The 12708-nt window shown below is 41.1% G+C and overlaps 1 protein-coding gene across 2 annotated transcripts in view; it reads right to left on the bottom strand.

Annotated features, from left to right (window-relative positions):
* wnt5b (wingless-type MMTV integration site family, member 5b) overlaps positions 1-12708 on the bottom strand; it is a 76234-nt gene that overhangs the window by 6731 nt on the left and 56795 nt on the right. The window contains exons 3-6 of one of the 2 annotated variants that reach the window (XM_035677695.1): positions 6575-6738; positions 5308-5395; positions 4888-5047; positions 1164-1456 (exon numbers count right to left, since the gene is read on the bottom strand). In XM_035677695.1, the coding sequence (XP_035533588.1) occupies positions 1164-1456; positions 4888-5047; positions 5308-5395; positions 6575-6690 (657 nt within the window). In that variant the 5' untranslated portion in view covers positions 6691-6738. Of the gene's footprint in view, positions 1-1163; positions 1457-4887; positions 5048-5307; positions 5396-6574; positions 6751-12708 lie in introns of those variants that run through there. The other variant, XM_035677687.1, reaches the window with a different exon arrangement.

Below are 12708 nucleotides of genomic sequence, written 5' to 3'. Positions count from 1 at the left end.
CACCTTCACAAAAGCCCTGCGGTTTGCCTTGTTCAACCAAGCAAGACAAATCCTGCTTAGGACAAACTGGCGTGTCCACGAAAGAAAGAGAGAGAGAGAGAGAGAGAGAGAGAGAGAAGAAGGGATGAAGAGGAAGAGAGAAACTGTCTTCCTCTCCTCCTTTTCATCTCTCTCTTCTCCTCTCTTCCGTTTCGATGGACAGACAACAATGAAAACCAGGGATCAAACAGTGGCGAGGAGGAAAAGTCATTCAAAAGAGTGTGTGTGTTACAGAAAGTATGTGTGTGTGTGTGTGTGTGAGAATGTGTGTTCATACAAGGCGGTAGCAGTAGATCTGTCTCTCTCATGCACTCTCCTATAGCCCCAATGGGACCCTCAGCAGAAACACAACCTCTCCAGACCCTCACCTTTGACCCCTGATACACTCGCACAAAACCAGGCTCACTGTCTCTCACACAAATCAAATGGAGCTGAGACGAGGACACACACATACACACATACACACACCCACACACACACAGTGTCTCGGTCTTGCAAACAGTTTAAACAAAGCTCCTCTTACTGAAGATAAACACATTCTCCTGATCCAATGTGTACCAGAATGGGCAAATGGACCTTTTATGAGGGAGGTGTGTGTGTGTGTGTGTGTGTGTGTGTGTGTGTGTGTATGGCATAGTTGAAGGTGAAAAGGTTTATTTTAAAGCATTTCCTGTAATGCTCTCCCCACCTGAAAGCATTTCCAAACAACTTTACCTCCATTATCAAGTTTGGAACTTCTAATTATTGTATGTCAACCAGAGTGGCCCAAAAAACCCAAATCCATCAGTCTCTTTTCTTCTTTCCTTGCACAATTTTTGTGGTTTAATTTCAACATGCAATTACGCATTATTGTCCATTGTGTTTCTGCATTTATATGTGTGTGTGTGTTACTTCACTGGAATGTGCATTGACCTGGCGACCTAGCCAGACTCCAAGGGCGTTAGCAGTTATACCATTTGGACCCTCCCAATAAATAACACACACACACTCAAAAATACTGCCAGGGCCACCTTGACTCACACACACATTCCTCACAGTCATACAGATGTGGGTTAAAAAGTTTCACTTCCAGACTTCACAAAAAGTAGCAAATTAATGTCCATGTGTGTCCATGTCTGCCGTACCTGTCTCCCTGCTTCATTGTTCTGCAGGTTCATCAGTGTTCGGGCGTGCTCAGTCGAACCGCGCGGGTAATTCTTCTCTCTCTCCCTGGCGTCCACGAACTCCCGGGCAAATCGGTAGCCGTAGTGCACGTTGTCGCCGCAGCCACCCCACAGCCAATCGCGGGGCAGGTCTCGAGGTCGAGCGGCACGGCTGCAGCCGCAGGTAGAGAGCTCGCCCTCACGGCACGCCCGGCTGATGGCGTTCACCACTCCTGCCGCGCTGATGGAGTAGGTGAAGGCTGTTTCCCTGGAGCCTGATGGAGAGAGGAAGTAGGTTTTTAACATTTAAATATTAATATCCACTGATATTTAAACCCTTTATACCCTTTAACACGCACCATAAGCTACACTTTGTCAACATGTTTTGTAATTAGGGCTGTAGTGAGTGTGTGTTCACTGACAGGAAACATGGGTAACTGCTCAGGTTAACCCCCCTCTAACACACACACACACACACACACACACACACACACACACACACACACAGCATACAGGGCCCCACACCCACTTGACCTAACAATAGACAATAGATGTGATTTTAGGCTCTAACTCCTGGTACCTTGGTTAAACTCAACAACTTTAAATACCTGCTCAGTGATCCATAATACAGTTGCAGCATCTAATGAGGTAAACACATATGTTTTTCCATGTAACTGGCCTTGTGTGTCCTAGTTGTGGTCAGTGTGGGTGACTTCTCCCAGATAACAGTTTCGCCTCCATCCTAATACACAACTGAGTTGCCATGGAATTATTTCATTTGTGGTGCTCACAACAAAAAGAAAGCAAAGTGTCTTTCCAGAAACAATGTTCCTGTTAGTCTGTGCCAACAGTTTTCATTGGAACTGTTTTCTACCTAATGAATAGTCCACATTAAAACTGTTGACGGTGTGTTCTGTGGATTTGTCAGAGTAAAAAGTACACAGTTTCAGGAAGATAATTTTTCAATGCAGTGAGAACAGTTGCGTCCTCTCCATTGTATTGGGGTAATGCCAAAAAATTCAAAGATCTGAAATCTTGGACAAATTAATTAAAACTATTTGCACAGGCAGTGGTGGAAGAAGTATCCAGATCTTTTACTTAAAGCCCCGACAAAGAACAAGGAACCTAACCCCAACCCTGTCGGACCAAAGCTGACCTTGTGGCAGGCAATCAGAATAGTTTACATACATATTTATAGTGTTATATTTTAGAATCCATGAAACTTCTGTCACTCTTTGTAGTTGCCAGACGTGTCCGTATTAATGATTTCTGTTCACTTTCTATAGTAATACCATCTAACACCATTTTACACTGAATACACAACACAGCCTGGAAGCCTATTCTCTGCATTAATACACAAACCATTTAGAAGAGTAAAAGGACAAAGACGACGAGGGCCTGACAGGTAGGAGGTAAAGTGCTCTGAAGCTGAACATTTGCATTTGAACAGCAAACAGCTTTGTGGTATTTCTGGTCGAGGCTGCATTTACACCACAGCGAGGCTTTTTTAGAAATCCCTCCCTTAAATGTCTTTATTCTATATGGACATTTGTCCTACTCAGTGATGAGTTCAGTGGCCTTACACATAATGGTATTTTTATAGTTTCACTATGATATTCCTGTAATGTTGCTACAGAATAATAAAATATAATAAAATATTCCACTATAAATCAAAGTCCTGCATTCAAAACCTTAGTTGAGTCAAATGCATCAGCAAAATATACTTTAAGTATTATTATGCAGTAAAATAGTCCCTGTCTGTGTTTGGAGGTTATTATCACTGCAGTATTAATGAGTATATTACATTTTTACTGCTAATTTTACCTATTTTATATACTGTTGGGTAGCTTATTCTGTGCAAATCAATGTGCAAACTAGTTCAAGTCCATTGCGGTGTTATTTGTAGCCTATCAGTATCGCTCTATAATATAATGTAGGGTGACTGGTCTGGAATAAACACCGAGCAGCCAGACACGCAGGTATGCACGCAGAGCTGAGGCGTGTGAGCTCCCTCATTCAGGTTTTAGGTTCAGTGTCCCCGTCAGGATGCTCGTACATATTATGCAGCAGAATAAAGAGACACAGAGGCCGAGTGGTTTTATGAGACTGCGGAGCCCAGACTTCAAATAGCAGCTCCGGATCTGCCGGCTCGGTGTCAGCTCATCAGCGCATTTCAAAAGAAGAGCCGCGGGACAATGGACCGACTAACACCTCCGTATAAACCTGGAGATAGACTGACTGTCAATAGAGAGACAGGCAGAGAGGGACGGAGACAGAGAAAGAGCAGCAAACACCTCGTCTGACTGCCCGCAGCGGATTTGACACTTACTTGTTGATGAGAGGTTTCCCACATCGCCTGCTGGGAATTAGACGCGCATGATACTGATCCAGGATCTGAGCTACTGCTGGATATCTTCTAAAACTACTGCATATGGATGACACGATTTATTCCCCTCTTAATTGTCCAGTTCCTATGCGCCTTGATAACTGCCTTGCGCAACTGTTCCCGTCTGAGAGCGTTATCCGTCTCATTGCGCATGCGTAAAGTGGGAACTACAAGTGAACTGGTTTAATCAGTCAGGTAAAAGTTTCTGAGCAGTTTTCTCTGAGGCTTTGGGTCTCCTCGCAAAACAAATAGAGTCAAACCTGCTATGAAATAATTATTAATAGGACTAATACAGAGTATTTATCTTGGGGTATTTGTTTCCTTCACGAAAAAGATCTAATGTGACCCTACAGACTCATATCTCAGATATTATAATAAATATTGTAAAGAACCAAATGTACCCTTCAGTAAGAATATTTAAATATCTGTGCTGACTATACTTAAAAAAACAACTTAAAACACTCTCTTACTCCACTCGTGTTGAACGTTTAACCCATATATACACCATATATGATGCTACTAAGATAAAATAAATAAAAATAAAACACAATAAAGTGCAAAAAAGGAGGAATATTATGACAAATGGCCTAATAAATACAAAATACCATTTAACTTAACTCATTGTCACACTATGTATTATAGAAAATATTATAACATATCATTTAAATTATAGTATTTGATCTCTATGGCTGCACTAACTTGGAAATGTTTATATTTTATATTTGTTCATAACCTTGTCCAAACTCTGTTGAGGCTGTGTGACCTGCCTATTCATTGGCCAGCATCTCTCCAACCCACAATACTCTGTATAGATTAAATTTTAGGCTACTGTTCAACTCATATTCCTCTTGAAATACAGTGTGTTATTATTTCACCCTGTTATTTGACTGACCTCAAATGAACCCTTTTGTTCTGTTCAGTTTAATAGATTTTGGCAAACGTTTTCTATCACCCACAACTTCTGTCATTACTGGTTTTATATTTCAGAGTAGACAATCACACAAAACAGCTGTCGCCACTGCTGATTCTTGCAGGGTTTTTTGCATGTTTTTCTGGTTTGATCCAGGGTAACTTCAGGGCTTTTGCATACTTGAGGAAATCACTTTTTTTGCTTGTATGCAATTGTCTTCCAACAGAGACATTGGCTATATTAACATACAATAGAATTGGAGGCAAAGAAAGACAAACAAGCCTCTTAAAGGCACAAAATAAACACAAGACTGGAACTTGCCATGACTCTTAAATTGACTGTCAGGTCTTTTAAAACATTAGACAATAACAACCTTTCCATGCTGTTCCTGATTTCTCATCAAAACTCACCAATCTGCATGACCCGCCCGAACACAGATGTGTTGTCCACTGTGCTGCAGTTCCACCTCCTCTGCCTGAACTGGTACTGGCACTCCTTGATGCCCGTCTTGGCTCCGTCTCCAATGTAGACCATGTGGTCCTGGTACAGCTGGCACAGCTTCCTCTGGCCCTGCAGACGGCACAGCAGCAGCACAGGAGAGATTAGCAGAGATTAGCATGTTAATGGTTAATGGTTTCATACTTTAACGGTCCCTGTGGGGAAATTCTCTGCTTTATTTGATCATTTTCTCAGAGTCAGGGGTACAGGAGAAGTTGATGCTGATGTTGAAGAGCCCAAAACACCCCAAAATAAGCTCCTTTTAGAATCTAGCTATCACTGAATTCAAGTTGAGAGTAATAAAAGACAAAAGCAGGCAGACATGAACTTACCTGAGAGAGACCAGACAGCTGGCTGCAGAGAGGCTGAGCTCCAATGATGTACATCTCTGGCCGCTGGATCGGGGTCAGAGCTAGTGACCTGAGAGACAGAGGCCATATTAAGTCTCAATTTAAACCCAATAAACTCTATCTGTTAAACTCAAAGAGAAATGGCACAGACAGGGTTTCTGTGATCCACGACTCTCTCTCTAAGAGGAGGTCGTCGCTGTGGAGGACAAAGTTCAGACGCAAGTTTATTAGTACAACTGGCCTATAAAGTATAGATAAATAGACTCTTCTGGTGTTCATCACTGGAAACACTCTCCATGTGGTTCCTTTCCTATCCTTCTTACCTTTTCACCCAAACAATTATACCACAATTATACATTTGGAGTCACTTCTGCTTTAAAAAAAAAAAAGACAATCTGTGCCCACACACAGGAAAAATGACTCGGAATGAATTAGTGACAGAGGTGTGTCCTTTCATGGCCATAAAGGCTCTCCAAACAAAAGGAAATCAAACTGTGTGAAGATGGTCCATATCTAAAGAGCGACAGGGCGATAAGTTCTGTGTTACCAAGTTATCATATGTATTAGTGCAATAAAGTTATGGCACAATTTGGGCAACGGGGGTGTTGTCTTTAGATTGCATTTAGATGGCTGGGTATACTTCTGAATGGAAATGTATGTTTGATTTCCCTAAAAAGCTCAAATCCTATTCTGATTCAGCATAAACCAACAGAAGCGTCCCCTAACCTGCACACACCCTGCACCACATTACCACAAAGCCAGCTGAATAACATTGTTGCATGCTGTCTTGTAAGTCAAGAACAAGTGTGGCTAATTGAAGGTCCTATAGGCCAGCAGCAGGCCGCCATGCAGTGCCATTTGGGGCTCAGCCAGGGTAAATATTGTGACAGAGCCTTCACATTTGTTCCATTCACTGTTAGTGTTCTACCACAGGACTGGAACATCACCCCCTCCCAACACACACAGATGCAAGAGGCAACACAAAGTATAGTTAAAATTTTCTTCCATTTGTCATCTTATCAATAGCATTCAAGCAAAAACAATACAGAGGATGTGATGAGAAAGTAAACTTTTGTAAACTCATTTTAAGGCTGCTATCAATCATTCGGATACAATGATTGGGGGCTTTAACATATAAAACTTATTCTGAAAATCTGTCAACAGTTGTTCTCCCAGGTCATAGTTCACCCACTGTTTATCTTTATTTTAAAAAAACCAATGCACCACTAGTGATTATTCAGTTACTCACCACCATGAGTTGGCGTCCACCACCAGCAGTTGGGAGCTGCAGGCGAGGAAGGCGGCTGCCAGCAGCAGATGTCGCACGGCACCGGTTCGCCTTCTCCGGACAGGCCTGTTGTCCATGGTTCGCCGCGTCACCGCCACACAGCCGGCGCTGGGGAAAGTGCTCTGCTGTCGAGACATGGGCAGAAAGTAAGGAGGCGTCCCGCTCAGTCCTGCTGGGTCTTTGGGTCTGCACACAAACCCTGCAGCGTTGGCGATACAGTGAGTCCGACTCACGTGTGTCCTGTGTTTTTGCCCCAGTTTTCCTATTCTGTTTTCTTACAGTCCACTTCACCCTGTCCTCTCCTTTCCTTCCAGTCTCTAGTGTTTGGAACTATATATATAAAAAAAACTACCATTAAAATAAGCTGAACGAGCCAACCAAAAAAGGTAGTGTCCAGGTAGTTTCACTGTGGATGAGAGTCGGTAGTTGATCTGAAATTACAGCAGCCTTTTCCCCAAAAGCTGAGACTGCATCTTAAATCCAGGTTACTGGTTAAAACTCCAATTTAAAGTCGTGCGTAAAAATGGTTTGGTATCAGTTGGGTTTTTACGCAAAGTGCGCGTCGATTTCTCCCTTTGCCCCTTTGTGTCTGGAAATAAATAAATAAAACAAAGCTGCTATGTGAAAAGTGTGATCTTGTTGTTGTCTCGAAGAAAGATTAACAAGGAGATTAAAACGCTAATTGAGCAGCAAAGCTCTGCTCTCCTTTCCCTTCCTGTCCCCTCACAGCCACTCCACATCTCTCTCTCCTCTCTCTCTCTTTCTCTCTCTGGTCTACACTCCTCCTCTTCTCACCCCCACTTCACCTCAGAACACCCCCCTCCTCTCCATGGCCATTGCGCGCGCAAGAGTTGACCAAATGGGTATTGGACATTCCGTGCCGAGCCAAGACTAGAAGCACCTGTGGTGTTGGTTTTTGGATATGAAGAAAGTGGATGAAATCACTTGTGCACCTCACAAGTGATTTTATCCACTTTCTTCATTGATCATGGGGAATTATGTCCTGTTCATCATTTCTAGCAGACCAGTGATCAGTAACTACTTACTACTGCTTACTAACACCTAAAAGTGAAATGTGTGTATGTTTATGCATACTGTCACAAAAGTGGAAGTAAATATGGACAATGTTTTAAAGTATAAAAGAAGAACACATAATCGATTAGAGGGCCCACAAAAGAAAGAAAGAAAGAAAGAAAGATAGATATAAAGGGAGATGGGGGGTTGAACGCTGAATCAACCTCAAAAAGTTCACGTGCGTCAAATTCCTCTTATTAGCTGAAGTGAATAATTTGTTTGAATAAAAGGTGAGTGCTTCAAAATCGTCTAATCCCCTCTGCTTTGGTCTGCGAAAATAAAAGGCAACACACCACAACCCCCCGCCTCCCACACATACACACACATTTACGCACGAACACACACAGAGGCGGTCAGGACTCCTGGAGTAAAGAAAGGGCGTGTTGAAGCGAACTCTCCTCAATTCATATCCCGGTCAAAGACAAACTGCGGCTGGGTTGGTGGGCGGTGAACCTGCAGAGGAAAAGGCTCTTTGATCTGACTCAATGCTTCTCAAAAGAGTGCGTCCACACACCAAAGGTGGACGCAGGGGGAGATTAGTGCGGGGCCTCGAGGAACCTGGAGAAATTGCTCTCTGAGGTTTTTTTTAAACACCAATCAATAAAAAAAAACTCGAGCCTTTATTAGAGACATAAGAAAGGAAAAACTCGACAAGAAGGTAAACAGAAATGACAAATTTCTCAATGCTCCTGAAATATTTTGTATATTTAAACGCCTGAGTGATCAATTATGGCTTTAACTGATCCACATGTTGCGTGCGTAAAAACGCGAAAATAAAAATATTATACATATTGGTCTGTTTTAACATCCTGCTATCATCTAAAGGCCTAAATGGGTTTATTATAGCTTTATAACTTTTAATCTTCTCATCAATATTCCGCTCAAACCCGTCTTTAGGGGATATCTGAGGGTGTTTCTCATAGTGGAGAGTCGGATGTCCCTCGGCTCTGCATGATAATAGACCCGGCAGAGACCGCACACACCTTTCATCTCCCGGGGCCTCTAAACTTCCCCACCACACACACACACACACGCACAGCTCTGTGAGGTGATCTAACTGGCTGCCTTCAATATACATCTGATAGATATTCTGCTGTGGGCGGGTTTTGGGTCAAAGTCAGGTTGAGCGAGTGAATAAGCAAAGACACAAAGAGATACATATAGGGAAACCGAGAGGTTAATTATAATATGTAACAACACTAAACTGGTCCAACAGACCGGGGACCCTGAGGTTGAATTCACTCATTTCATTTCTGCTTTAAGATCTTCTTGTTTTTCCACTTGCCATCTGTAGTGTAGTGGCTTCCGTCCAGAGGAGGTGATGCGCCTTGTATGGGCTGTACCACTGAGGAGGTTACTATGACAACAGCGCCCTCATCTGGACAATCACAGACATTGATTTCCCTCCAACATAAACTCCCAGTACATTAAATATTTCTTATCAAAATGACAAGCATGACAGCTATTACTCAAGTACAGTTTTGAGGTAATTGTACTTTACTTAAGTAGTTCCCTCCTATACTTCTGTATACTTCTTCTCCACTACATTTTGGAGGCAAATGTACTTTTTACTTCATTACATTAATTTGATACATTATTTATTACAGTAATACAAAATATGAATCAACCAATACATTATGGTGTAAAACTATAGGTTAAATAAAAGTAATTATTATTATTATTATTATCTGCAGCATTAAAGTAAGGTACACATTAACGCATCACTAGTTGTAATCCACTAATATAATTCTGAAATAGGCCATTCTGCACTCCCTTTAGCCTGCGTTTGGTTCTTAGTGAATTTTAATTCTTGACATTTTTTGTATTTTTAAGATTTTGAATGCAGGACTTTTACTTGTAACAGAGTATTTTTACTTAAATATCTAAATACCTCTTCAACCAATGAAAATACAATACATCGTTAAAGATTAAACCAGCCATTCCCAACCTTTTTTGGCTTGTGGGTTGTATAAAGAGACATTTCCCCTCTAAACATCTGAGATGGCTTTAAGTCCCAAAGAAGTAAAATCACCCATAACAAAATTTGTGTGGCAAGACTTGTTTTTTCTTCTTTTTACCATCTCATGACCCCTCAAATCTATGTTCTGACCCTTTGGATGGGCCCCAACACCTTCATTTGGAACCACTAAGAAGAAAGCTATCACCACAACCAACAGTAAATGTACCTTAAAGATCGATTCCAGTCTAATAACGGTATATATATATATTAAAGTAGGGGTGACAGGGGCCATTTTTCTGCAGAAAGAATACTTTTACTTTAAGTATATTTTGTTGCTACACTTCTGCCCTTTTATTTAAGTAGTACTGGAGTATTTCTAGGGCAATAAATGGTGGAGTTGAACTCAGCCTCGTGGTGCCAGCTCTATCAGGTGAGCTACCAGGGCAGCCTGATTGTGTGAGTACTTCTTCCACTGCTATCTTCAGATGTCAGTTTAATGCTAAAGTCTAAAATGGGTCCAAAATTAGGACCTTTGTGCATCACATGAAGACCAAGCAGTCTCCTGTCCTAAAGAAAATCTGATCAATACCCCCAGGTTTCATTTCAGTTCAGCATTCAGGAGAATGTCTTTGTATTCTTGTATCAAAGAGTTAGTTATGGTCCCTGGTCAATGTCTTGTTTTGTAGCAGCTGAAATATTTAGCATAATGAAAGGCTGGGACACAGCAGTGACTCATGATAATCACAGACCAATCAGCAACAGGCCTGTTGTTAAATGTTCAGTCTGTAAGTCACACTACAGCTCCACCTGGTGTATATTGAAGACATTCTGGCATTATACTGACCAACTTTGCCACTGGCTCTCCTTTTCATTATGTGGCCCTTTAAGCTTAGAAAGGATAAAGGTTAGAGAGAAGATTGTATGTATTCTAAATGTATTATATTGATTGTTTTCACATTTCCTGTGATCTACATTTTAGTTTAGACATCTGAGAGCCAAATTTAAATAAATAGGTTTCTCCTCTTGAGAGTTCAGCTAATTAAAACATGCTGATTGTCTCGTCATTTGGGAACTAAGAAGAAACAGGCCAACAGCGTATTCTGGGACGTGACCCAGAGATTCAGAAGCACTGGACTGCAGCAGCCACACTGATCTGTACTAGCTGCTGGTTTTCACTGGTAACTTGTGATGTGCCTACTGAAACACAAGGAGGAGCAGTTCAGCCACAGTACACTTCACGGCACAGGAAAAAGGGGGTAAATGGAGGCAGGGAGGGGGACGAGAGCACAGAGACAGAACTTGGACCGATGAAGAAAGAAAGAGGTAGGAGGGAAGACAGAGAGAGAGTGAAAGAGAGAGGGAGTGTCCAAGTAATGGATACACAGAGACAGAGAGAGAAATAGAGGGGAGCGAGAGAGAGGACTTGTCCCTAGAGGATATGAGCAATAGCCATGCAACAGGGAGCAATGCCTGAGAAAGTCGGCAGCTCCTCTCTGGATTAACAGCAGCCTCACTTTTTATTGCCTACAGTGCCAGACTAGAGCGAGCGAACCAGCCAGCTCTCTCCTGCAGGGAAACCAGCTGCGGTTGGCTGATGAAGTCTGAGCTGATCCCCTGGAAGTTGCTTGTGCCAAAATGCTAAATATCAATTTTTGGAAATGACTGTCACTTGAAAATTGATCACCCTCTAGTTAAAGAGACAAAAAATGTGCATAGAGAAGTCAGGGCAGAATAGAACAGATATACTCTAGATGCTCATTATTTCAAAGATATTTACATTTTTAGACAGATATGGTGTATTAATAAGGCGGGGCACATTTACACCTTTAATGGTGTCTGCTTATCGCAGTTTTCATAGGAAGCATGCAAACTGTATCCCAGTTTTTGGGCTGGTTTCTTTAAGGGATGTGACGTGACATAAGTGTGTCCTTCAACAGAGCTGAAGGCATCCAGATGAGTTGTTCTTTCTTCCCACAGACCAAAACTACTGCATTCAGGCAGTCCTTGCGGAGGAAGTATTCAGATCTTTCAATACAGCAGAAGTAGCAACACAGCAAATATAAAAAAGTAAAAGTACTTATATATTATATATTATATTCTTGGATTGTTATTAGTAGCTGCTCAGTGTAGCGTTATTTACTTTTTATATACTAATGTGGGGTAATTTAATATATGACATTGTAGTTTATAAGCTCATCATATGTTTTGTATGAAACCTGGAACCTGGATTAGGAGAGTATGGAAGCCCACTGGAGCCAATGTGATGAAAAAAGGGATCCTGTAAGTCATTAAAATAAGAAACTTACTCAAAATAATGACTGTATCTCAAAATAATGAGAAAGTTTAACATTATTCTGAGATCATTCTGAGTCATTATTTTGAGGATTTCTGATTATTTTGACATGCTATGTCATATGGATATGGGTTGATCAGAAGTTGCTGTTGCTATATTCATTAGAAAACTAAATCATGGACAACTTCAGAACAATGGCATTTATTAGTTATTAAAAATGATTATTACCCATACTCATAAAAAGTAGATTATCTGTACCGGGTACTAATTTCTGTACTTGCTCAACCCTAGTAAAAATACATTCCACAGCTGCCATGAAACTATAAATATAAGTAATAAATATGTAAAAACTAATTCCATACATACATCAATTTATTATTTAAATGTATTGTTTGGTATGCTGTCTCTGTTGTCATATTATTTAATGAATTAATACATCAGCCTTATCTTATCTTACACACTACTTTTCTTTTGAAAATCAAAAGAAAAATACAGCAGAACAGTGATGGAAATATATGCCAACTTCACACATACGCATTTAAAGAACCAAAGACTTCAACACAACCACAAAAAAAACCCATGGGGTGATGAAACTACTTGCTCCACTTGCTATAGATATACTTCTCACTATGTATCTTTCTTCTTTTGTCTCTGTTTCTTCATCCAAAAACAAACATATGTACACACACATGTGCAGCAACAAACTGCCAAAATGCAGCTGGCTGCGGGGAAATTTACTGCTTATGTCCTCACAAACACACACACACA

The sequence above is a fragment of the Morone saxatilis genome, unplaced genomic scaffold (genome assembly GCF_004916995.1).
Source record: "Morone saxatilis isolate NCDOM2014 unplaced genomic scaffold, NCSU_SB_2.0 Contig10, whole genome shotgun sequence".
Classification (NCBI taxonomy): Eukaryota; Metazoa; Chordata; class Actinopteri; family Moronidae; genus Morone; species Morone saxatilis.
This window is presented reverse-complemented; position numbering and strand designations above follow the sequence as displayed.